Below are 27,894 nucleotides of genomic sequence, written 5' to 3' on the forward strand. Positions count from 1 at the left end.
GACCCTGGGACGTAGATTTAAAGTGAAGACAGAAGGTTTACAGGAGATGTGAGAGAAAATGTTTTTACCCAGAGGGTGCTGGATTTGGAACTCACTGCTTGTGTGAGTGGTAAGGGCAGGAACCCTCACAACATTTACCAAGTATTTAGATGGGTACCGGCAATGCCAAGGTATAGAAGGCTATGGGCCCATTGCTGGAAAATGGGATTTGAATATTAGATGGTTAATTTTGACTGGCGCAGATTCGATGGGCTGAAGGGCCTTTTTGACCTGTCGATCTCTGACCCTAAAGCACACAGTAATTTGAAGTAAGGACAAGTGGATGGTTTAGCGCAAGACTCTTGAGGTTCTAGGCCACTCTTGTGTATTAGCTTCATGAAAACAAAATAAATGAAGTTGAGCCTCAGGCACAAGTCCGACTGATAGATCTGAAAGTGCGTGGACCTTCCAGTTGCAGTAGGAACGGCTCCCTGACTGTGATTAGAAGGCAGCGGTCCAGTAAAACGTTGGTAGGAACAGGCCTGATCAATTGCAAGGTGGGGGGGGGATGGGTAAGGAGTTACCGACTTACCATTACCACTAGAGGTCTGGACATGAATTTTAAGCAACGCCAAGCCATGTATTCAATGCCTCCAAGTCAACAGTATCCGTGTGGGAACTGCTTACAGGAAACCTTGAGGTAACACTGTGGTTCCAGCCTTCCCCTCTGCTACTGATATCTGAAGTATCATTAAGCTCTCCATGCTCAACTGACAAATGTCTCAAATCAGACAAAGCATGACACCACATGACATTTTCTATCAAAAATGTCTGAGAACAATGAGAGTTGCTCTTCCCTTACTAACAGCAATAAAAGTCTCTCCTGACCGTGAAAGGAAGTCTGGACAGACATTATTGCAGAGGTTAGCAGGCACTGGGTCCTAGGCACACCTGGGTTGACTGCAGGAACTGAATCAATGACTATCTCTGCACCACCAGGGCGATTAGAATGGTGGCATTGGATCAATATGGCTCTCATGATAGCAACAATTAATGTCTCTAAGTGAGAGAAGCCATTGGGCAGGCAGTAGAGTACAATGTGAGGCACAGCAGTAGATATATCATGTGGCCTGGATATACATGGGCCAGAATTTGCAGGCTCATCCTTCCATCTTTGTACAAATGGCATGTGAGCAGGTACAGGTTACCTGATTGGCCACAGACAAAAGGGTAACTAGGGAGAGAATAAGGCCCCTCAAAGATCAGCAAGGCGGCCTTTGTGTGGAGCCACAGAAAATGGGGGAGATACTAAATGAATATTTTACATCAGTATTTACTGTGGAAAAGGATATGGATGATATAGACTGTAGGGAAATAGATGGTGACATCTTGCAAAATGTCCAGATTACAGAGGAGGAAGTGCTGGATGTCTTGAAACGGTTAAAAGTGGATAAATCCCCAGGACCTGATCAGGTGTACCCGAGATCTCTGTGGGAAGCTAGAGAAGTGATTGCTGGGCCATCACATCATTTGTATCATCGATAGTCACAGGTGAGGTGCCGGAAGACTGGGGGTTGGCAAACGTGGTGCCTCTGTTTAAGAAGGGCGGTAAAGACAAGCCAAGGAATTATAGACCGGTGAGCCTGACCTCAGTGGTGGGCAAGTTGTTAGAGGGAATCCTGAGGGGCAGGATGTACATGTATTTGGAAAGGCAAGGACTGATTAGGGATAGTCAACATGGCTTTGTGCGTGGGAAATCATGTCTCACAAACTTGATTGAGTTTTTTGAAGAAATAACAAAGAAGATTGATGAGGGCAGAACAGTAGATGCGATGTATATGGACTTCAGTAAGGCGTTCAACAAGGTTCCCCATAGGAGACTGATTAGCAAGGTTAGATCTCATGGAATACAGGGAGAACTCGCCATTTGGATACAGAACTAGCTCAAAGGTAGAAGACAGAGGGTGGTGATGGAGGGTTGTTTTTCAGACTGGAGGCCTGTGACCAGTGGAGTGCCACAAGGATCGGTGCTGGGCCCTCTACTTTTTGTCATTTACATAAATGATTTGGATGTGAGCATAAGACGTACTGTTAGTAAGTTTGCAGATGACACCAAAACTGAAGGTGTCGTGGACAGCAAAGAGGGTTACCTCTGATTACAACAGGATCTGGACCAGATGGGCCAATGGGCTGAGAAGCGGCAGATGGGGTTTAATTCAGATAAATGCGAGGTGCTGCATTTTGAGAAAGCAAATCTTAGCAGGACTTATGCACTTAATGGTAAGGTCATAGGGAGTGTTGCTGAACAAAGAGACCTTGGAGTGCAGGTTCATAGTTCCTTGAAAGTGGAGTCGCAGGTAGATAGGATAGTGAAGGAGGTGTTTGGGTATGCTTTCCTTTATTGGTCAGAGTATTGAGTACAGGAGTTGGGAGGTCATGTTGCGGCTGTACAGGACATTGGTTAGGCCACTGTTGGAATATTGTGTGCAATTCTGGTCTCCTTCCTGTTGGAAAGATGTTGTGAACTTTGAAAGGGTTCAGAAAAGATTTACAAGGATGTTGCCAGGGTTGGAGGATCTGAGCTACAGGGAGAGGCTGAACAGGTTGTGGCTGCTTTCCCTGGAGCTTCGGAGGCTGAGGGGTGACCTTATAGAGGTTTACAAAATTATGAGGGGCATGAATAGGATAAATAGACAAAGTCTTTTCCCTAGGGTCGGGGAGTCCAGAACTAGAGGGCATAGGTTTAAGGTGAGAGGGGAAAGATATAAAAGAGACCTAAGGGGCAACTGTTTCACGCAGAGGGTGGTACGTGTATAGAATAAGCTGCCAGAGGATGTGGTGGAGGCTGCAATTGCAACATTGTTACAATTGCAACATTTAAGAGGCATTTGGATGGGTATATGAATGGGAAGGGTTTGGAGGGATATGGGCTGGGTGCTGGCAGGTGGGACTAGGTTGGGTTGGGACATCTGGTCGGCATGGACGGGTTGAACCAAAGGGTCTGTTTCCATGCTGTACATTTCTATGACTCTATGACTCTATGACTCATTAGCTGTCAGAGGGATGTATGTTCATAAGGTGGTTAAGTCGCAATTGAGCTGAGGCTCAGTTTTCCCACGTATCTGCAGGAGAAAATTACACTTAATGCCAAAGAACAATCAATGATAGTTGGAGGAGTACCCAACATGAGGGACACATGCCTACAGAAAAGGAGGCAGGGGAATCAGCCAGAGAGCAGGACAGCGAGACAATTGTAAATGGTGAAGCTGGAGTGTAAAGAGCTGATAGTGAGGATGCATCAAACTTGGCATCAACCACTAGGAGAAAAAAAATGGACTTCATAGAGGAATGGGAGAATTGATTGTGAATAATGGGAACCTAATTTTTTCTGCTCTTCAATCCTGGGCTTTGCATTCTGGAGGAATGTCCTGTTCCATCCACTATAACCCTGCAATCTACCACTGAGGAGGAGAATATCAAAGCCTCAGTGTTTGCTCTATCATCTATTCCTCCTGCACTCTCACCAGCACCGATACAATCATTATGGTCCCAGCTGATGGTGAAACTGGACAAGTCAATTCCTGGTTAGAAACCTGACCTGACAGGTCATAAGGTTTATTTTTGTAATTTGGTTACTTCAGTAGTCATTCAGCGAGCACACGTAAATGAGGCTGCCAATGTACTTTCAATAATATGTCATATTGCATAAAGGAAAGGGGGTAAAAAGATATATATATATAAAGTCAGTTTGGAAAGATAATAAACAGAAAAAAAAATTCAATTCTTTTTTCCAGCAATATTCTTTACAGACACTCAATGCTTTTCTTACTCAACTGGCGAGGTCACAAGCATCTCATTTCAGCAACTTTCTGCACATGTACCAAATAGGATTCTCTCTTTCATTCCTCAGGGCATCTATGACTTTTCTCACTGAACACAAAGAAAATGAATTCAGAGCTTTTTCCAATCACTTTATCCGTTTTGCAATTTCTAAACAGCACATTGTGGTCCCAGCTGGTGAAACTGGACAAGTCAATTCCTGGTTAGAAACCTGACCTGACAGGTCATAAGGTTTATTTTTGTAATTTGGTTTTTCTTTTTCTGGTCATAAAAACACAACTGAGTAAACACTTCAGGAATTATCTCACTAGGTAGAACGTCTACTCATTTAACTTGACTTCAGCTCCATACCATCATTTCATCAAAATTCATCTTCACATTCCGAGATCTGTGACTCTGCTCCCCCTCTTCAACCGGATCCTCAACTTCCTGTCCCACAGACTATAATCAGTGAGAATAGGTGACTTCAACACCGGTGTATGACAATGCTGCTCCTTTAACAAGGTTATTCAGTCCTTGGTTTTTTTTAAAGAGAGGAATCATCAAGGCAGAGGTGCCAAAATGTCTGAAGTGGCTACTTTAATAATGGCTAACAGATGCTACCTAAGTCAACAAGCAGAAAATGTTTTCAGGTTTTTTTAAAAATCACCTGTACAATGAAGGGGGAGTAGCCAGTTCTCCCAGTTCAGGATTTTATCTAGTTTTGGGTTAGTTTTAGCTGGGGACACAAAGAAACAGCTCCCTGCTGATCCTCTCTCTCTCTCTCTCTCTCTCTCTCTCTCTGACATCTCTCTCCTGGAAGAACCTGTTTTTGAATTTGCTTTTTTGGCAAGGAGTGTGTTTATGGGATGTTGCAGGAAATCGGAACAGCTTTTCATCAAGTTGCGTTTCATCTTGTTTGGGTTTTCAACTAGTTATATTTTTCTAAATTTGGATTCTTTGTGTTCGTGTGTTAAAAAATCTGTTTTGTTTTATTAGCTGTGTCACTCCTGGAGTATTCGCCTTTGGTCTGCTTAAAACAACGAGAAATTTTAGGGTCTGGGCTACCATCTTAAAATGTTTTGAGGGGATCTAGTCTGGTCCAAAACAGATTGGGGGCTCACCTGGAATTTGTTCTATAGTTCCCATTTGGGATTAGGGTTGTTGGACTTAAAGGCAGCCAGTGGTAGGTGTGAGTGTCTTTTGTTCCGGGTGTTGAATTCGGATGGTTTAAACAATGCTTGGTGTAGTCTTGGCTCTTTCAGTCACAAAGAGTTTTCTGGGGGTGGAAGAAGCAACTTTGGGGGCTTTACAAAAGGTGAACAAAGAAAAGCTGCTGGGGTTGGAGTTATCTTCATCTGTAAGAAAGGGAGATAATTACAGCAATAGCTCAGCATTTAAATTTGTTGGAAACACCATTGGAATCTTTAGAGATGGCTAAACTCCGATTGAAAAGGAAGCAGCTTCAGGTAGAGAAACAAAAGAAAAAGAAATGAAACTGTCCGAATTACGGTTAAAAGCTGAGGAAAGAAAAAACAAATGAAAGGCCCAAGCAGAAAAAAAACCAAGGATGGAATAACATTGTTAAAGGAGCAGCATCATCACAGATGCCCCACAAGCTGTATATTCAGCCCCTTACTGGGCTCCTTATGCATTCACAACTGTATGGTCAAATTCAGCTCTAACTCCATTTACAAATTTGTTGATGACACCACCATAGTGGGTTGGATCAACAATATGACAGAACAGGATGAAGAGAGCTTAGCGGCATGGTGTAACGACAACAATCTCTTCCTCAATGTCAGCAAAACAAAGGAGCTGGTCATCGACTTCCGAAAGGGGAGTGGAGGACATGCCCCTGCCTGTATCAATGGTAGAGATGGTGGAGCTGGTCGAGAGCTTCAAGACAGCTAATCAGGTGGAGCTAGGTCTTTACTTATATTTGAATTTTGTTTTAAGTCTCTGGGTATTTTTGTCCTTTCCCTTACAACACAGAGAGAGAGAGAGAGAGAGAGAGAGATGTCTTACCAGCTCTAGGTCTGTAACAACCTGCAGTTAGACCAATCCAGCAGCTGCTGTTAGGCCGGTTAGCTTTAGTTCAAAGACTCCTGATGCCGCTCTGTCTCAGTAGCACAAACATTTTACTGCTCCAAAAGCAACTTAGTCTCTTACAACTAACAATGTATACTACTTGATTTTCAAGTTGCAAAACTCTCCTAATACACGAGGGCAGTGCCGAGTTGGAAGGTTGGATCTGGGATAAGGTGGGGGGAGGGAAGATCAAGAAACTGGTGAAATTGACATTGATGCCATGTGGTTGGTGAGTCCCAAGGTGGAAGATGAGGTGTTCTTCCTCCAGGCGTCGGGTGGCTTGGATTTGGTGGTGGAGGAAGCCCAGGACTTGCATGTCCTTGACGGAGTGGGAGGGGGAGTTGAAGTGGTCGGCCGCAGGGCGGTGGGATTGTTTGGTGCGTATGTCCCTGAGATGTTCCCTTAAACATTCTGCGAGTTGGCATCCTGTCTCCCCAATGTAGAAGAGGCCTCATCGAGAGCAACTGACACAGTAGATGAGGTGTTTGCATGTGCAGGAAAATCTCTGCTGGATGTGGAAGGATCCTTTGGGGCCTTAGATGGGGCTGAGGGGGAGGGTTTTACACCTCTTGTGGTGGCAAGGGAAGGTACAGGGAGTGGAGGATGGGTTGATGGGGGGTGTGGACTAATAAGGGAGTTGCAGAGGGAATGATCTCTGAGCAATGCTGATAGGAGTGGGGAGGGAAATATATCTTTAGTGGTGGGATCAGATTGTAGGTGGCGAAAATGGCGGAGGATGATGCGTTGCATCTGGAAATTAGTGGGGTGGAAGGTGAAGTCAGGGGAGTTCTGTCCTTGTTGCAGTTGGAGGGGTGGGGTTCAAGGGCAGTGGTGCAGGAAGTGGAGGAGATGCGTTGGAAGACATTGTTAACCATGTGGGAGGGGAAATTGCAGTCTTTGAAATAGGAGACCATCTGGGATGTCCTGGAATGTAATTTCTCTTCCTGGGAGCAGATGCGGCAGAGGTGGAGGAATTGGGAGTAAGGGGTGGTGTTTTTACAGAGGGAGTAGGAGGAGGGGGTGTAGTCCACGTAGCTGCAGGAGTCGGTGGGTTTGAAGTACATGTCCACGTTGAGTCGGTCACAGAGATGAAGATGGAGAGGTCCAGGAAAGGGAGGGAGGTGTCTGAGATGGTACAGGTGAACTTAAGGTCAGCTGTTAGTGGAGTTGATGAACTGTTCAACCTCCTCATGGGAACATGAGGTGGCGCCAATACAGTCATCTATGTGGCGGAGGAAAAGATGGGGAATGGTGCCAGTGTAGCTGCGGAAGATGGACTGTTCCACATACCCGATGAAGAGGCAGGCATAGCCGGGGCCCATGCATGTGCCCATGGCTACCCCTTTTGTCTGAAGGAAGTAGGAGGATTCAAAAAGTTGTGGAGGGTGAAGATCAGTTCAGCCAATCGAATGATTGTGTCAGTGGAAGCGTACTGGTTGGGTAGGCAGGAGAGGAAGAAATGGAGGGCTTGGACATGTACAGGGACTGTAATCATATCATAATGAATGCCCCATTATCAATATCCTGAGGGCTTCTTCTCAATAAATACTGAACTAAACTAGTGGTGTCAATACTGTGACTATAAGTCATAGGCCAGGAATTCTCCTACAAGTCACTCTCCCAGTTACTGTCTACCATACAAAACATGCAAGTCAGGAGTGACGGATGGGCAGTAACTGTTCATATAGCCACACCATCCACATCTTGTGAATGAATTAAGAACTACACATTCACACCTACATCTCCAGACTCAACTTCGCTAATGGTCTCTCACATGCAAATTAAACTAAACTGGCAGCTACGTCTTATCGCATAACAAGTCCTTCTCCACTATTATAGTTATTTTTTTCTTTCCCTTTTTGCAAAAAAACCTAGAAAACAAACAATCACAATAAACAATAAAGAAGAAACAAAAACTTCAAAATAAACTCCTCCTCAACAGAAGACACCAACAGAATCAGTCTCCTCTCCTCTTTAATAAAGGAGAAAAAGAACAGAGTCCTTCAATCACACTGATCCAGCTCCCTCAGAGGCAGCTCTCAGAGTTAACAGGATGTTTGTCATTCATATTCTTTTTTTCTCTCTTTTCTCCTGGCACTCATGTCGTTTGTGTGTAGGTGTTGGACACAATGAAGAACAACAAATATTTAAATCTTTATTCATTCTCCATTATTATAGCATTCTAAACCACTCAGCACATTTCAATTAATGCCTCACTCCTCCCAACATCTACCACCCTACACAACAGCCCAGATTTTATGTTTTTCTGATGCCAGTATCCACTACATTCTCTGACCTCACTCCTCTATCTTTATTGCACATCCTTCAGATGGCCAGATCCCTCCTTTGGAATATTCATTCTAACCTTTTTTAAAATTTGCATCCATTCTTTATTTTCTCATTTGATATTGGCCATCACATCCTTCATTAATACCTACATTAGTGATTGAAGTCTATTTTAGCCTTTATGTAATTTTACTAGATTAGAAATCCTATCTACTCCACTGAATATTTCAGGAAGCAATTTTCAACATTAGTTCAAGGCTTCCGCTATATGGGAACCTGTATGTTTATATAGTGGGATGGAATTCATCACAGTAGAAAAACACAGAAACAACTGCACAATGAAAATATTTAATCAGCCTGGTTTCCTGAGCATTTCTTATTTTGCTTCTGGCTACTCTAATAGCTAGGGAATGAATATACAGATAGTAACTAAAAAGGGGGCTTATACAGACAAACTGCCAATGACCAGAGAAATCATTTAAATACCACAACGTATAATTTTGCTTTCAGAGAAACTATGACCATCCATCCCTTCAGGTGGTCTCTGAATCCCCAAACCAGAAACATAGTTTAATTTACAATGCTGTACAATCACCGCTGTCAGTGTTGCTATGAAAGGTAACATGATCGAGAACCTGATTTATCAAGTTATTGGGTATGTATCCAACTACCAGAATGAAACTGACTGAGAAGAGACAGTTCAAACAACTATAATGGATTTTCCCGGGATTTGGAACGGAGTTATAAAAGATAGACTTAGGGTTGAACTTGTTTTCACTGAGGAAAAGATTAAGTGGAGGAAATTGAATCCAGATGTCTAAAATAGGAAGCATGGTGCAGCCATAAGTGGGTAATTAAACTGCGATTGGGCAACTACAGGACAAGAGTACAAAATTAACAGGGCTTAAGGTTAGTGGAAATTTTGATCCAATAGGATAATAGATATTCCAGCAACAGCATTTCATGCTTGGGCATGATATTTGCTGTTTAAAAATAAAGTTAAGGACCATTATATTTTAAAATCATCTATACAATACGATGTTTCATATACTGCTAGTACTATGTGTGGATTATTGTGTGAGCATACACTTGGTCAGATGAAACTATACAAATTTGACAGAATAAAACTTAAGTTGAAATAAAATTCTGCAGTACTATTTGATAAGGAAAGACCAACAAACCTGATTCTACCAACATCTGTCTAATTTTCTCAGTGATAGTTTCTATGTAAAGCATTTAAATTGCAGAAATTGCTTCTTTTAAGATCGGTGTTAAATAATGCTTTTTGGAATTCTGCTATACTACTCCCTCAGATGGTGACATAGAGGTGGAGGGGGGATTAATGTCAAAAAGGGCAAATAATTTGATATATTTATAAAGTTGTTTCAAAGGATGTGGATCCATGGAAATTAACATAGACCGTACCATTATGAGGACAGGATACAGTTTTGGAAAATCTGTGCAGATTAAAGATCCCTGATCAGTTTCATACAATACTTATGAAGTAGGAGCAGAAGTAGACCACTCAGCACCTTTGATCAAGAATCTATCTGCTGCTGCCATAAAATATTCACCACTGGGGTGACCTTACAGAGGTTTATAAAATCATGAGGGCGTGGATAGGGTAAATAGATAAGATCTTTTCCCGTGATGGGGGACTCCAAAACGAGAGGGCATAGGTTTAGGGTGAGAGGGGAAAGGTTTAAAAGGGATCTAAGGGGAAACGTTTTCACACAAAGGATGATGCATGTATAGAATGAGCTACCAGATGAAGTGGTGGAGGTGGGTACAATTACAGCATTTAAAAGGCATCTGGGTGGGTATATGAATAGGAAGGATTTAGAACGATATGGGCTAAATGTTGGCAAATGGGATTAGATTAATTTAGGATATCTGGCTGGCATGAACGAATTGGACTGAAGGGTCTGTTCTGTGCTGTATGTCTCTATGACTCTATTTTCATCAATCTTTGAGGAAGAGAGTTCCAAAGAGTCATACACTTCAGTGAGAAACAAGTTTTATATCTTTCTGAAATGGGTGACCTCTAATATTTAACCAGTGAACCTGAGTTCTAGAGAGTTCCTGAAAGTAGATTTTTTGCTAAAAGTCCACAATCTTACTATCAGTAAGACATGAACATTTATCTTTGGATTAAACATATTTTGCTCAGAACATTTACAACTGGGTAAAAGCAGTGTCTTTCAAGCATTGGATCCTATATCCATTTGGGTACTGTGCAAGGTCTGGAGTAGTAAAAAAGTGGAGGAAGTGGATACTCCATGCTCTGAAATTTGTTGCAAGACTAACCTGAGGGAACCACTGATCATAGTCGGGTAGCTGGTAAAATGGTTGCCGTGACGACAGGCTATTTTGCTCCCTCTTCTACGCCTCTTCATTGGCTCCTTTTCTTTTTCAGTTTTAGCAGCCTGATTCTCCAAGAGAGTATTCAGTTTTCTAAGAATGATGACAAACTTACTATTAATCAATACCTCCATCACTTGTGTTAGAGAAGTACTGATTTTAATTGGAAACATTTCCGTAAGTAGTATGTATAAACTGATTATCTTTACTTTCTACGAATATAACAGAATAGTTTCAGATTTGTCAAGAAATTGATTTGGAAATGCAGTTATTAAAAATTAAACATCTAAAACTGCACTGACATCCTTGAAACCAATACAGAAAATGCTGTAAACACTCCAGTCAGTCAGCGTCTACAGGCATATTAACATTTTATGTTGAAAGAACAGTAGTTAAAGTGAAACAGAAAAATAGGACAAAGAGGAGGCAGGGAAGTGTTACACCTTAAAGTAACTCTCGGAATAAAGGAAGTGTTAAACAAATCAGTCAGCTAATCTGCATTTAGTCTCTTTAATGCCAGTTTGAAATGAAAAAGAAGAAAAACATTCATATTGTGTGTTTCATAACTTCAGTAGGACCTAAAGCAAATATAGCTAAAAAAGTACTATGCCACTATTTTTAATACAAGAAGCTCATCAGCGTACAGCAAACTTCCATAAACAGCAAAGTGACAACGTTTCAATATCTGTTTTAGTGATGCTTGTTAAAGGATCAATATTGGACTATTTGCACTATGGATAATATTACACTATGGATAATTCTTCTGCTTGGGAGAGCAGACAGACTGGATTAATATTGCATCTGAAAGGAGGCACGTCCAAGTGTGCACATCCATAGAATCACAGGGGTCTATAGCATAGAAATGATCCTTCAGCCCATCAAGCTTGTGCTGGTAAAACAAAAACCTACCTAACTAATCTAATCCCATTTCCCAGCAATTGGCCCATAGCTTCATATGCCTCAGCTTCTTAAATGCATATCTAAATACTTCTTAAATGTTAATAAGGCTTCTGTCTCTATTACGTTTATGGGCCGTGAGTTCCAGATTCCCACCATCCTCTGGGCGAAAAAAACTGTTTCCTCACATCCCCTCTAAACCTCCTGCCCCCCAGACATTGATCCCTCTATCAAAGGGAAAATTTCCTTTCTGACCAGCTATCTTTGCCCTCATAATTTCATGCAACTTAATCAGATGCCTTCTTAATCTCCTCTGCTCCAAAGAGATTAATCCCAATCAGTCCAATCCCTCTTCATAACTGAAACTCCCTAGCCCGTGCAACATCCTGGTAAATCTCCTCTGCATCCTCTCCAATCCACTCACACTGTTCCTATAATGTGCATTTCAGAATTGCACACAATACTCTAATTGTACTACATTAGAAGATTGGCCGAAGTGCTTGTAAATTGGAGTTTCACCCAAAAATAAGGTTGTAGCTTTGGACAGTGTTGTGGGAGGAAGTTTGCTAATGATACAAGCTAAATGGGAATGGAAGCTGTGATGAGGACACAGAAGCTACAGTCACATTATGTGACTGGAAAACAAGGTGGCACATAAAATATAATTGGGAAGTGTGGGGTTATTTGCTTTGGTCATTAGAATAGAAAAGCCATTTTTTTTTTCAATGGGAATGTTGTTACATTCAGAGGGACTTGAATGTAATCAAAGAACACAGGAAGCCTGCTTGCAACCATAGTGAACAATTAAGAAAACAAATGACACTTTGTCTTTTATTACAAAAGGAGTACAGGAATTATAAGAATAAAAATAAGGGAAACACATGTTTGAGAATGGGATCATGTGGAGATGGTAAAAATGGCTGAGAATTATATGGCAAATGTGGGAGCTGTTGAGTTCGAGAATATGGATAAAAGAAACACAAGGTCCCATATGGCAGGCTAGTCATGAAGGTTGGGTCACATGGGATCCAAGGAGAGATAGCTAATTGGATTCAAAATTGGCTCAATGGTAGGAAGCAGGGGGTGATGGTTGAAGGCTGTTTCTCAGACTGGAGACCCGTGACTAGTGGTGTGCCACAAGGGTTGGTGCTGGGACCTTTGTTATTTGTCATTTCCATAAATGATCTGGATGTGAATGTACAAGGCATGATTAGTAAGTTTGCGGATGATATAAAATAGCAGGTTTTGTTGATAGCAAGGAAGGTTATCAAAAATTACAGAGGGATCTTAATCAAATGGAGAAGTAGGCTGAGAATTGGCAAATGCAATTCAATACAGATAAGTGTGATGTGTTGTACTTTGAAAAGTCAAACCAATGTAGAACTTATACAGTAAATGGCAAGGTTCTGAGATGTGTTGTGGAATAGAGGCATCGAGGAGTACATGTATATAGTTCTTTGAAAGGTGTCACAGGTAGACAGGGTGGTGAAGGTATTTAGCATGCTGACCTTCATTGATTGAGGCATTGAGTATAGCAGTTGGGATGTTAGATTAAAGTCGTATAAGTCATCAATGAGGCCACAGTTGAAGTATTGTGTACAGTTTTGGTCACCCTGTCATAGGAAAGACATAGTTAACCTGGAAGGAGTACAAAGAAGTCGTATGAGGATGTTGCCAGGGCTAATAGGCCTGAGTTATAGGGAGAGGTTGGCCAGGGTAGTGCTTCATTCCTTGGAATGTAGAAGAATGAAGGTGACTTTATTGTGGTGTATAGAATCATGAAGGGCATAGATAGGGGAATGCATATAGTCTTTGTCCCAGGGATAGGGAATCAAAAACTAGACGCCTTTGGTTTAAGGTGAGAGGGGAAAGATTTAAGAAGGATCCATGGGGCAACCTTTTCACACAGAGAGTGGAATGGGCTGCCAGAGAAAGTAGTTAAGGCAGATACAATAGCAGGTACATGGGTGAGAAGGGTTTAGAGGGGATATGGACCAAATGTGGGCAATTGGAACTAGATGAGTGGGCACCATGGTCAGCATGGACCAGTTTGGGCTGAAGGGCCTGTTTCCTTGGGCTATTACTCTATGCCTCTATCATTCTATTATCACTGTAAGGAGAGTGGTGAAAACAAAAGACAAAGAACACAGCTAATGAGAAACACATCCATAAAATTGGAGGGCAATTCACTAGGGAGTAATGAAAAATTTTTCAGAAGCTCTGGTGTTACAAGTGGCATCTGCAGAGCGAACAAAGGCAAATTCAGATAAAGGAATGGAGTTCTTACAGGAAGAAATAGTGTAAAGGGATGGGGGAAGGAAACTCAGAGTTGTACTAATTAGTGAGTTTGTAAAGATGGACACATATTTAGGAGGTGAAAACTGGAACATCTGGTAGTAAGCAGTAAAATTGAGAGTTGCGAAAGGGAGACTAAGTAGGAAATACACTGAGGAGTACAAAGCAGAATAAGTATAAAAATTTGAGAACAACACTAAAATATTGGGCATTATTGAAAACTGGACTTTTGGGAGCCATGATCATCTAAGTTGTAGAGGCTTGCCCTTAAAGAAGAAGAGTAGATGTCAGTGGAAAATCCATCAACAGGGATAAAGAGAGAGAAGCTCAAGAATATCAGAGATAGATCATTGATAGGGATGGAATGTGTAATGAGAATTTCTACATCAGCATGAAAGCAGGAAGCAGAACTGATGCAGTCGTCCAAGCAATAGAAAAACAGACCAAGAAGGAAATACAAGTATCATTGGAACAAACAGCATTCAGCATTTCCTACATCAAGATGGATGGAGCTCACGGGCACATAGGCTTCATAATGGCATTGTTACTAGAATAGGTGAGTCAGTTAAAGGCAATGTTGTTCAAGGTGAGAACATGTTCAACCTGGCTCTGGAGAACATGATGAATGGGAAATGATTGGGAAGCTGATCGGAGAAGAAATTCAGGATTCCAAGCAGTCCCTGGGGAAAGAGAGAAATGTAGAGACATTGTGGGCTAGTAATGATCAGTGCAATGTCCACTGAAAATATTACATCAGATAGTATGCCAATCTTCCAACGTCCCAAGACACACCTTAATTTTTAAAAGGAGGGCAGGGATGAGAGGAGTTGCCTACTCACATGCTTCAAGTTAAACTCAGAAGAATTTACTATCAGGTTGGAGAGGAAGAAAATTAAAATTTCAATACTAACAAAATGTATGACCCATTCTAGGCCCATTGCTGCAAACCCATCAGGAGCACAGTTCATAGAATCATAGAATCCTTACAGTGTGGAAACAGGCCTTTTGGACCAACCAAACCCATTCCTCTTCCCTATTACTGTACATTTTACCCCTAAATTACACATCCCTGGACACTATGGGCAATTTAGCATGGCCAATTCATCTAACCTGACATCTTTGGACTGTGGGGGTAAACTGGAGCACCCGGAAGAAGCTACTCAGACACAGGAAGAATGTGCAAACTCCACACAGACAGTTGCCTGAGGCTGGAATTGAACCCGGATCCCTGGTGCTGTGAGGCAGCAGTGCTAACCACTGAACCACCATGCCACACTTCCTCCCCCACACTCCCAACCCAGTTGAGGGAGTCATTACTGATCGTGGTTATTGATGAAAACTCTTCGATAGAAAGGATAGTCAAACTAGGGTGCCCATGCTACGGTACAAAGGTGCCATCATTTGAATACAGTGGCAAGCCCATTCCCAAAGCTTCAATATTCTGCTCATTCTGTCCCTTTTAATAGTCTAACTCTGACAGTTCCATTCCTGTTCACTTTATAGAATCATCGTCTGTCACAAGTCCTTGTCTCTAGCCCTGAACCTGGTGCCAAACTAATTGGGTGTCAAACTCAGCTCATGGCCATTACAACCTCTGCTTTTAACCTATGTTGCAGTAGATGTTGGATTGGTGCCAAAAATCCTGAATTGAGAAACTGGCCCAACCATGTCCACCATAAGCTATACATAGTACATCATTGTCTTTGCAATTGTAACTGAATGGATCTGACCTACTGTGAAAGTGAGGACTGCAGAATATTGGAGATAGGAGCATCTGCAGTTCTCACTTTCGCCTAGATAATTTTAACCTCACTGCGAATCGTCTTCCAAGGATGCCTACCTTGAAGAAGTTCTCCTCCTCACTCTACAAAGTGCTCAGTGAGTCTCTCTCTCTCTTACTGCAGCCCCCAGGTCATCTCCTCTGCCCTTAAACTCTTCAGCCACGTCCTGAAGCAGACTCGACCTGTACATCTTCCTTCCCACCTATTTGCTCCACCCTCCCCTCCAACCTATCACCATTACCTCCACCTCCATCCACCTATCACACTCTCAACTACCTTCCCCCCAGCCCCACCCCCCTCCCATTTATCCCTCCATCCCCAAGGCTCCCAGCCTCATTCCTGATGAAGGGCATTTGCCCAAAACATCTATTTTTCTGCTTCTAGGATGCTGCCTGACCTACTGTACACCTGACCAAGCTGTTCCCAAACATCTACGTTAATTTTCCATATGTATTCAACGTAGTGAAAACATCTTTGCACTTAAAGAACCATTTCCAGTACAGATAGCTGGTACTCAGAGTTAACCCAGTTATATTCAGAAACAAGACAAGTGACTGAAAATGCACAAATCCAAATTCTAGTGAGCAAATATTATGAAATATGGATTAAGTTCTCAGAATCCTTGTAAAAATGGCCGTACGTGATATCAAGCACTATCAAGGACAACCATGAATGACTGTTTGCCATGCTGCTTTATCTTCAGGGTATCAAAAAAAGCCCAGTTCCTATTAAAAGATCTATTATAAACCAATGATTCTGTGCCTAATCCAGTATTGCAGAAATTGCACAACAAATAAAGAACAATGTCATTTTTTGTTTTACCTTCGTTTCCTGCAGTCAAATAGAACAAAGACACCTGCAGCTCCATACCCGAAAAAGCCCAGCAATGGCCACAGAAGAGAATTCACTGCCATTCCCCATGTCAGCTGGAAAATCCAAATTGTTAACAATGTATAACACCAAAAAAGGGACATTAAGAAAACTGCTATATACAATAATTGAATGTTCGAGCCATAGTTATTATTAATTCTGCTTTATTTGTGCAGGAATTCTTCGTGCATTGCTGTGTACTATCTACCTATATTCATTTGCACAGACTTGTGTCAAATATACAGCACTTGTTTCTGAAAACTAATCTTTTCATGATTTGCTTATAAAAACTAATCTTCTCATTGCACAATTTGAAATAAATCTAAACTTTTGCCAAAACAAACTCATTTTTTAAAATTGTAGTTAAATGTATATAACCTGTATCTGTAATATTCGATTGTCACTGCAGTTTATTTTGAAAGCTGGTATATTGCTTTACTGAGGTCGTTGCCAACATTAATTTCCTTTCATTCTTACATCATTTCCTCTGTTGTTTCCCTCTATTGTTTTACTGTTTCCTTGGCCAGAGTCTCTGCTTGCATAGCAACAAAAATATGTGTCCCTTTGACTTCTCAAACTAAAGAATAGTTGCATTTCCCCAACATCTGTGATAGAGTGAAAGATTGATCTCTGAAATGTCATATTATTCACTGTAGTGCTGAAAATAAGTTGGGAATTTTTCTGTGTTTGATTTTGGGGGAAAAAAAAACACATCATTTCTGCGTGCTGGGGTTTTCCTGGCCAGCCTACCTGCTTTTCCCTGATCACTTCATGAGGCTTGAATGGATTGTAGAAACATGGGAAGGTGGTATTAATCTAGAAAGGAACAATACAGACAGCACTAATCAAAAGATAGCTGAGATTACAGTGTATCAAACAAAAAATTAAATTCTTAACTTCTGGCTCAGTTTCAGCATAGACTCTAGGAAATTACAAATGCTGCCGGTAAACCATCCCAAAGGGTGTATGTTTGCAGTTATACCCGAAAAATAGGAAAAGAGTCAAATTCAAATTTTTTTTAAAAACAAGCTTATAAACAGGAACAACTTTGGCTGCAATACAGGTCATCTTCAATTTAAATTCTTAATTTCATGACACATATATTGCCAACATTTTTGTTTCAGCAGCAGGAAGAATGGGAGCGTTGACCAGCGGGCTGATGGGAAGGTGAATCACTGATTTAACAAACTTACCTCGAGTGTCGGGGCCCTCCATTTTTGTTTCAGCAGCAGGAAGAGTAGGAGCATCGACCAGGGGGCTGATGGGAATTGTTGATTTTAAAACTCACCTCGTGAATAGGCAGAACGCTCGCTGAGCAGGAGTGGACACAGGACTGCTGAGTAAGTGAAGTAATATATTTGGGTGGTTGCGTTAACCGAAACACTACTTACAAGGTGTCTCCCATCCATTCTCCTCCTCTAATCAAAAAAAAGGTTCGGTGCGCCAGATTGGCAAGGTTACTAGATTTTATTTTTTCTTTTTCTACAGTCTCTTTGGGAATTTAGAATAGTGGGAATGGCGGTTAGGGCAGTTGAATGTTCCTCCTGCAGAATGTGAGAGGTAAGGGTCACCACTAGTGTCCCTGCCGACTACATCTGCGGGAACTGCACTCAACTCCAGCTCCTCGAAAACCACGTTAGGGAACTGGAGCTGGATCTGGATAAACTTTGGATCATTCGGGAGGCAGCAGGGGTTATTGAGAGGCGTTACAGGGAGGTAGTCACTCCTCAGATGTAATAAAGAGGCAGATTGGTTACAGTCAGGGGATGGAAAGAGAACTGGCAGGCAGTGCAGGGAACCCCTGTGGCCATTCCCCTCAATAATAAGTATAGCTTCTTTACCACTGTTGGGGAGGTCAACTTACCAATGGTAAGCCATGGGGCACAGGGTTCTGGCACAGAGTTTTCCCCTGTTGCTCAGAAGGGAAGCAGGGAGAAGAGCAGAGAATTAGTCACTGGGGATTGCATTGTTAGAGGGACAGATAGGAGGTTCTATGGGAACGAGAGAGACTCACGGTTGGTGTATTGCCTCCCAGGTACCAGGGTTCGTGATGTCTCGGATCACGTTTTTAGAATCCTTGAGGGGGAGGGGGAGGGGGAGCAGCCCAAAGCCGTGGTCCACATAGGTACTAATGACATAGGTAGGAAAAGGGATGGAAATTTAAGGTAGACATTCAGAGAGCAAGGGTGGAAACTTAGAGCGAGAACAAACAGAGTTGTTATCCCTGCTTTGTTGCCCCTGCCATGTGCTAAAGAGGCGAGGAATAGGGAGTGAGAGGAGTTGCACATGTGGCTACAGGGATGGTGCAGGAGGTAGGGTTTCGGCTACCTGGATAATTGAAGCTCATTCTGGGGTAGGTGGGACCTCTACAAACAGATGATCTACAGCTGAACCAGAGGAGTACCAATATCCTGGGGAGGGAGGGTCGGGGGGAGATTTGCTAATGCCCTTCTGGAGGGTTCAAACTAATTCAGCAAAGAGACGGAAACGTAAATTGTAGTTCCATTGTCCAGGAGGTTGAGAGCAGTGAGGTCAGAAATGAGGTTTCAAGGTGGCAAGAGTTCACCGGCAAGCAGAAAGGTAATTTGAAGTGTGTCTACTTCAACACTCGGAGCATCCAGAATAAGGTGGTTGAACTTGCAGCATGGGTTGGTACCTGGGACTTTGATGTAATGGCCATTTCGGAGGCATGGATAGAGCAGGAACAGGAATGGTTGTTGCAGGTTCTAGGATTTAGATGTTTCAGTAAGAACAGAGAAGATGGTAAAAGAGGGGGAGGTGTGGCATTGTTAGTCAAGGACAGTATTACGGTGGCAGAAAGGATGTTTGAGAACTTGTCTACTGAGGTAGTATGGGCTGAGGTTAGAAACAGGAAAGGGAAGGTCACCCTGTTGGCAGTTTTCTACAGGCCTCTGAGTAGTTCAAGTGACGTAGAGAAAAGGATAGCAAAGATAATTCTGGATAGAAACGAGAGTAACAGGGTAATTGTTAAAGGGTCTTTATCTTTCCAAATATTGACTGGAAAGCTGATAGTTTGAGTACTATAGATGGGTCCATTTTTGTCCAATGTGTGCAGGATGGTTTCCTGACACTGTATGTAGACAAGCCAACAAGGGGAGAGGCCACATTAAATTTGGTACTGGGTAATGAACCTGGCCAGGTGTTAGATTTGGAGGTGGGTGAGCACTTTGGTGATAGAGACCACAGTTCGGTTATGTTTATTTTAGCAATGGAAAGAGATAGGTATATAGTGCAGGACAAGAGTTACTGCTGGAGGAAAGTCAATTATGATGTGATTAGGCAAGAGTTAGGATGCACAAGATAGGGAAAGAAACTACAGGGGATGGGCACAACTGAAATGTGGAGCTTATTCAAGGAACAGCTGCTGCATGTCCTTGATAAGTATGTACCTATCAGGCAGGGAAGAAGTGGTCGAATGAGGGAGCCATGGTTTTCTAAAGAAATTGAATCTCTTGTCAAGAGGAAGAAGGTTTATGTAAGGATGAGACATGAAGGCTCAGTTATGGTGCTTGAGAGTTCCAGGTAAGCCAGGAAAGACCTAAAGAGAGAGCTAAGAAGAGCCAGCAGGGGACAAGAAAAGTCGTTGACAGATAGGGTCAAGGAAAACCCTAAAACTTTCTATACAGGTACATCAAGAATAAAAGAATGACTAGAGTAAGATTAGGCCCAATCAAGGACAATAGTGGGAAGCTGTGTGTGGAGTCTGAGGAGACAGGGGAAGTGCTAAGTGAATATTTTTGTCAGTATTCACACTGGAAAAAGACAATTTTGTCGAGGAGAATACGGAAATACAGGCTACTAGGCTAGATGGGATTAAGGTTCACAAAGAGGAAGTGTGATCGCTCCCCCCAGTGCCAGCTCTCCTACTCTTCACCTCACTCCTCCCAGTGCCCCTTTTCCCACTCTGCACCTCAGTCCCCCCAGTGACAGCTCTCCCACTCTTCACTCCTCACCCTCCAGTGCCAGCTCTTCCACTCTTCACCTCATTCCCCCAGTGCCAGCTTTCCCACTTTTCACCTCACTCCTACCTGTATCAGTATGAAGATAGACAGGTCCGCTGGGCCGGATGGGATTTATCCTAGGATTCTCTGAGAAACCAGGGAGGGGATTGCAGAGCCTTTGGCTTTGATCTTTGTGTCATCATTGTCTACAGGAATAGTGCCAGAAGACTGGAGGAAAGCAAATGTTGTTCTTTGTTCAAGAAGGGAAGTAGAGACAACCCTGGTAATTATAGACCAGTGAGCCATAGTTTGATTGTGGATAAAGTATTGGAAAAGGTTATAAGAGATAGGATTTATAATCATTTAGAGGGGAATAAGTTGATTAGGGATAGTCAATACAGTTCAGTGAAGGGTAGGTCATGCCTCACTAACCTTATTGAGTTCTTTGAGAAGGTGACCAAACAGGTGGATGAGGGTAAAGCGATTGATGTGGTATATATGGATTTCAGTAAGGCGTTTGATAAGGTGAGGGTGATTTAGCGGTTTGGATCAGAAATTGGCTAACTGAAAGAAGACAGAGGGTAGTGGTTGATGGCAAATGCTCATCCTGGAGTTCAGTTACTAGTAGAGTACTGCAAGGAACTGTTTTGGGTCCACTGATGTTTGTCATTTTTATAAGTGACCTAATGACGGTTAGTAAATTTACGGATGACATGAAGGTCGGTGGAGTTGTGGATAATGCTGAAGGATGTTGCAGGTTACAGAGAGATATAGATAAGCTGCAAAGCTGGGCTGAGAGGCGGCAAATGGAGTTTAATGTGGAAAAGTGTGAGGTGATTCACTTTGGTCGGAGTAACAGGAATGCATAGTACTGGGCTAATGGTAAGATTTTTGATAGTGTGGATGGGCAGAGAGATCTCGGTGTCCATGTATAAAGATCCCTGAAATTGCCACACAGGTTCATAAGGTTGTTAAGAAGACATACAGTGTGTTAGTTTTTATTGGTAGATGGATTGCATATCAGAGCCATGAGGACATGCTGCAGCTTTACAAAACTCTGGTGCAGCCACACTTGGAGTATTGCGTACAGTTCTGGTCACCACATTATAGGAAGGATGTGGATGGTTTGGAAAGGGTTCAGAGGAGATTTACTAGGATGTTGTCTGGTATGGAGGGAAGGTCTTATGAGGAAAAGGCTGAGGAACCTGAGGCTGTTTTCATTTGAGAGAAAAGGTTGAGAGGTGACTTAATTGAGACATATAAGATAATCAGAGGGTTAGATTGGGTGGACAGTGAGAGACTTTTTCCTCAGATGGTGATGGCTAGTGCGAGGGGGCATAGCTTTAAATTGAAGGGTGATAGATATAGGACAGATGTCAGAGGTAGTTCCTTCACTCAGAGTAGTAGTAGCTATATTAGAGCCATTCTGTGACTCTTTGTGAAACTAACTCTGGTATGCCTTTTCTCCTTAAGAAAGTGGACATTCATCATTTAAAATTCTAGTACAACATCAGCAAGACCTGACAGAGAGAGAGTGTTCAAATCATGATCCAAGGTTAAAGGCCAGTAAAACAGGGCAATTCGACTATAGTGGGACTCTCCATTGCTTAAGTGAAATGAAGATGATTTTCCTTTAGATAATAAAAATGACGTAAGATCAAGAATCTGTAAATTATGGTCCCACAGGGCAGTACTGCAAAACTCCAACCTCAAAAATGAAGGCAATTAATAAATTAATGTCCATACCATAGTCCTAGCAGACCACTGGGCTGCTGTCTCATTAGAGAGTATTGACTGGCAGTGGTTTAACCTGAGGGTCACGATGCATTAGGTGAGGTTGAGAAAGAAAAACCTTCATGGTAACCTCACCTGGTGCAGGAATTAAACCTGTGTTATCAGTGTTAACTCTGCACTGTAATCCAAAGATGATGAGGGCAGAGCAGTAGATTTGATCTATATGGGCTTCAGTAAGGCATTCGACAAGGTTCCCCATGGGAGACTGATTAGCAAGGTTAGATCTCATGGAATACAGGGAGAACTAGCCATTTGGATACAGAACTGACTCAAAGGTAGAAGACAGAGGGTGGTGGTGGAGGGTTGTTTTTCAGACTGGAGGCCTGTGACCAGTGGAGTGCCACAAGGATCGGTGCTGGGCCCTCTACTTTTTGTCATTTACATAAATGATTTGGATGCGAGCATAAGAAGTATGGTTAGTAAGTTTGCAGATGACACCAAAATTGGAGGTGTAGTGGACAGCGAAGAGGATTACCTCTGATTACAACAGGATCTTGACCAGATGGGCCAATGGGCTGAGAAGTGGCAGATGAAGTTTAATTCAGATAAATGCGATGTGCTGCATTTTGGGAAAGCAAATCTTAGCAGGACTTATACACTTAATGGTAAGGTCATAGGGAGTGTTGCTGAACAAAGAGACCTTGGAGTGCAGGTTCATAGCTCCTTGAAAGTGGAGTCACAGGTAGATAGGATAGTGAAGAAGGCGTTTGGTATGCTTTCCTTTATTGGACATAATAGTGCGTACAGGAGTTGGGAGTTCATGTTGCGGTTATACAGGACATTGGTTAGGCCACTGTTGGAATATTGCCTGCAATTCTGGTCTCCTTCCTATCAGAAAGATGTTGTGAAACTTGAAAGAGTTCAGAAAAGATTTACAAGGATGTTGCCAGGTTTTGAGGATTTGAGCTGTAGGGAGTGGCTGAACAGGCTGGGGCTGTTTTCCCTGGAGTGTCGGAGGCTGAGGGGTGACCTTATAGAGGTTTACAAAATCATGAGGGGCATGGATAGTATAAATAGGCAAAGTCTTTTCCCTTGGTTCGGGGAGTCCAGAACTAGAGGGCATAGGTTTAGGGTGAGAGGGGAATGATATAAAAGAGACCTACGGGCAACGTTTCACACAGAGGGTGGTACGTGTATGGAATGAGCTGCCAGAGGATGTGGTGGAGGTTGGTACAATTGCAACATTTAAGAGGCATTTAGATGGGTATATGAATAGGAAGGGTTTGGAGGGATATGGGCCGGGTGCTGGAAGGTGGGACTAGATTGGGTTGGGATATCTGGTCGGCATGGACGGGTTGGACCGACATGGTCTGCTTCCATGCTGTACATCTCTATGACCCTATCCAGCCAACTGTGCTAATCAACACCCAAACATTCATTAATACAAACTACAAGTACCAGGTAAAATGTAGATATGCTAAAAAGTGGTGGGCCTGTGGAATTCACTGCCACGGAGTGCAGTGGAGGCTGGGATGTTAAATGTCTTCAAGGCACAGATTGATAAATTCTTAATGTTGCAAGGAATTATGGGATACGGAGGAGAGTGTGGGTAAGTGGCATTGATATGCCCATCAGCCATGATTGAATGGCAGAGTGGACTTGATGGGCCAAATGGCCTTACTTCCACTCCTATTTCTTATGGTCTAATGGTCTTAAAGTCAATGGTGCACAAATTCTATTCAGGAAGAAATGACTAGATTCAAGCATATAATAATTAACTTTAACCAAAATTTGTTGAACAAACTTTACCTGCCCAAAATGACGAAGATATTTCATTACACAAGCAGGTCTATTGTAGTCTTCATGCCAGCCTTGACAGTTCACTAAACGATCAGCAAAAACCCCATGACGACCAAAAGTAAAAGAGCACTAAAGAAATTAGATACTCTAATAAGAATCGGCTATTGTTACTTCAAGTTGTAAATATCAGATCTACATCACCAATTATTTACGTAGGTTTGTACCTCTTGTTCCAAATGTTCAGTTTTATAAAATCTCTGTTTTAAACTCAAGGCAAAATGGAGTAATGACATTTGCTCTCCTATGGGATTTGCTCAATGATAAGCCTATGTGACCTAATTGTCGTGGTATTTGGGAGCCCAGGGGCATGTCCTATTTAAATTGAAGTGCCAGCTTTCTTACCTGGACAGAAAAGGGACCTTGGACAAAGAGAGAAAATATTCCAGTGGGAAGGACAAGGAAACAACTGCTTATGTGAATAGAAGGGAGAAAACTGTTCTCTGTTAGTCACCAGAGCGAATGCTGGAGGGAGTTTAGTCTCTGGTCAGAGTCCAGACCTGTTGAATTTTTAAAGCACTGGATAGTTCTATCTGATATAACCAGGAAAGGTCTGAACCTGGCTGTAAGAGGCTGATTTGGAGATTCTCAGAGGACCAAAGGAAACAACGTCTGCTGGACACTCAACATCATGACTCAGCAAAACAGGGACAAGTCAGTCTTTTGAAAGCTAGGAGTAACTTTGGACTGGTTCCCATAAAAAGCACAATTCTACAGAGAGTATGGTGTAATGCATAAACACAGCATAAGTTTTTCAGTTGTGTTATGAAATTACAGAGGGATATATTTTCTGTAGTTTACCACATTAGTTGTTTACTAAGTCATACTTAGTTGATGTTGACTTTAGTTTTTGTGAAAGTTAGGGTCATATAAAGTGAAATCTTGTGTGATCCATTGAGTTGGTCACTGGGAACTCAATGTTCTTCTTAAAAGTTTTTAGTCTCTACGTAATTCATCGCATTGTAAATTTTAACTATTTGGTATTGTTCCATTTAGAATTCTATTCAAAAATTATTTCTGCAAGAGAGGTCACTGGCACTGGCAATTGAACACTCTTCACATTTAATGGAGAGTGCAGGAGGCCACGCCAGTCAGACCTGAAAATGAGGTGACAACCTGGTGAAGCTACCAACCAAGACTATCTGTATGCCAAACAGCATTAAGCAGCAAGTGATAGACAGAGCTAAGAAATTCCACAATCAATGGATCAGATCTAAGTTCTGAAATCCTGCCACATCCAGTCATGAATGGTGGTGTACAATTAAACAACTCACTGGAGGAGAAGGCTCTCCAAATATTGCCATCCCCAATGATGGAAGAGCCCAGCACATCACTGCAATAGATAAGGCTGAAGCATTCACACCAATCTTTAGTCAGAAGTGCCTAGTGAATGATCCATCTCAGCCTCCTCCATTGAGCCCAGCATCACAATACCAGATTTCAGCCAATTTGATTCACTCCAAGTGATATCAAGAAACAGTTGGAGACACCGGATACTGCAAAGGCAATAGATGCTGACAACACACCAACAACATTACTGAAAAGGTATGCCTCAGAACTTATGGCCCCCTTAGCTAAGCTCTTCCGGTGACTAAATGTGAAGAGTGTTCAAGTATCCCCTAAGTGCCGGTGACCCTTCTTTCAGAAATAATTATAGTTACAACACTGGCATCTACCCGAAAATGTGGAAAGGTATGTCCTGTACACAAAAAACAAGACAAATCCAACCCAGCCAATTACTGCTCCATCCGTCCACTCCTGATCATCAGTAAAGTGATGGAAGGTGTCATCAACTGTGCTATCAAGCAGCATCTGCTCAGCAATAACCTGCTCAGTAATGCCCAGTTCGGATTCCGCTCAGGTCATTCCGCTCCGGACCTCATTACAGTCTTGGTTCAAACATGGATAAAACAGCTGAATTCCAGAGGTGAGGTCAGAGTGACTGCCCTTGACATCAAGGCTGCATTTAACTGAGTGTGGCATCAAGGAGCCGTGGCAAAACTGGAATCAACGGTTATCAAGAGCAAACTCTCAGCTGGTTAGAGTCATATCTGGTGTGTAGGAAAATTGTTGTAGTTGTTAGAAGTCAGTCATCTCAGCTCCAGGACATCTCTGCAGGAGTTCCTCAGGGTAGTGTCCTGGGCCCAACCATCTTCAGCTGCTTCATCAATGACCTTCCCTCCATCAGAAGGTCAGAAGTGGAGATGTTCGCCAATGATTGCACAATGCTCAGCACCATTCATGGCTCCTCAGACACTGAAACAGTCCATGTTCAAATGTAACAAGTTCTGGACAATATCCAGAATTGGGCTAACAAGTGACAAGTAACATGCATGCCACTCAAATGGCAGGCATTGACCATCACCAATATGAGACAATCTAACCTCTACCTCTTGATAATCATGGGGTTACCATTACTGAAGTTCCCTACTATCTACATCCTGGGGGTGACTACTGACCAGAATCTCACTGGAATCACCACATTAACAAAGTGGCTACAAGAGCCAGGTCAGAGGTTAGGAATATTGTGGTGACTAATTCACCTCCTGACTCCCCAGTGCCTATCTACCATCTACAAGGCACAAATCATGAATATGATGGAGTATTCCCCACTTGCCAGGATGGGCTCAACTCCAACAACACTCAAAAAGCTTGACGCCCATTCCGGACAAAGAGCCCATTTGTTGGCACTACATCAGCAAGCATCCACTCAACCCATCACAGATGCTCAGTAACAGTAGTACATACTATTTATAAGATGCACAGCAGAAATTTACCAAAGATCCAAACCGATGACCACTTCCATCCAGAAGGACAAGGACAGTAGATACATGGGAACACCACCATCTGCAAGTTCTCTCCAAGTCACTCACCATCCTGACTTAGAAACATTTCACTATTCCTTCACTATCACTGGGTCAAAATTCTGGAATTCCCTCCCTAACGGCATTGTGGATCAACTTATAGCACATGGACTGTAGTGATTTAAAAAGACAACTCACCATCAACTTCTCAAGGGCAACTAAGGATGACAGGCAAGAAATGCTGGCCCAACCAGCAATGCCCACATCCCATAATGAATAAAAACAAACATTCATTCCCAAGTATTACAGGTTTTTAACTGGTTTCTCCTTGTAAATTCCCAAATCAAACCCCCACACAGAAGTCCAATCCCTATTGTTTGGCCACACTTTCCGGTACCAAGTACCCTAGTTCTATGTGAAACATTGATCATCCACCTCATTCCTTATTTTTCTCAGCTTTTCCATAAAACCTCCTAAAATAAAACAATGGACCTACTTTCCGAAGTATGCTGCCAACAATTAAAAAGGAATGTTAAAATTCTGTCCTTGATCAGTTCTCTTCCCAGTATTGTGTTCTTAATAATGTTAAAAGAAATTCCTATTCCAAGCTATTTAAAAAGAAAGCTGCATTTGTGTTCCTCACTGTTGGAATATGCAATGCTTCCACTGGAAAACTGTGCATCCCCGATGCACTATGACCAACATCAACTCTACCACTCATAAATCATCAATCTTCCTTTCTGCCCTTATCAAACTTACTTCCTGCATAACAGTTTTAAACCCTGCTTTTTATGTCAATGTTCATACTGAATTGTATGACAGCACTGTTTCACAGAAACTTCCTATTTGCTTTCCATTTTCTGATTGGTTTTTCTCAATTCGCAGTTTGACCGATTTCTGAATATTGGTTCTCACCTGCTGACAGTTTAGCAAAGCTTGTTCATTCTCCATTATTATGGCGTTCCTCTTGGAACCATCAGACAGATGAAAAGTGACCTGGTGACATGAAGAGGCTTCAGTTTAGACTAGGAAAGGGAATCTTGCAGAGTTAACCTGTCTGTTCCTATATATTTCAGGAGTGCCATATTTTTATGGGGGCTGCATCTGGATCTACTTTGGAAGGAAAATTACAATTAACTAATTTAACCATCAATATGC

The 27,894-nt window shown here is 42.3% G+C and overlaps 1 protein-coding gene across 5 annotated transcripts in view; it reads right to left on the reverse strand.

Moving 5' to 3' along the window:
- Window positions 1–27,894, reverse strand: part of LOC122559030 (uncharacterized) — a 56,542-nt gene that overhangs the window by 4,802 nt on the left and 23,846 nt on the right. For 3 of the 5 annotated variants that reach the window (XM_087994350.1, XM_043708174.2, XM_043708172.2), the window contains exons 4-8: window positions 27,652–27,732; window positions 23,885–24,004; window positions 17,130–17,195; window positions 16,332–16,435; window positions 10,483–10,629 (exon numbers count right to left, since the gene is read on the reverse strand). In XM_087994350.1, the coding sequence (XP_087850476.1) occupies window positions 10,483–10,629; window positions 16,332–16,435; window positions 17,130–17,195; window positions 23,885–24,004; window positions 27,652–27,732 (518 nt within the window). The remainder of the gene's footprint in view (window positions 1–10,482; window positions 10,630–16,331; window positions 16,436–17,129; window positions 17,196–23,884; window positions 24,005–27,651; window positions 27,733–27,894) is intronic. The other 2 variants (XM_043708175.2, XM_043708176.2) reach the window with 2 other exon arrangements.

Source organism: Chiloscyllium plagiosum, unplaced genomic scaffold (assembly GCF_037043375.1).
Source record: "Chiloscyllium plagiosum isolate Xiang-an unplaced genomic scaffold, Cpla_swu_hap1 HiC_scaffold_14, whole genome shotgun sequence".
NCBI lineage: Eukaryota > Metazoa > Chordata > Chondrichthyes > Orectolobiformes > Hemiscylliidae > Chiloscyllium > Chiloscyllium plagiosum.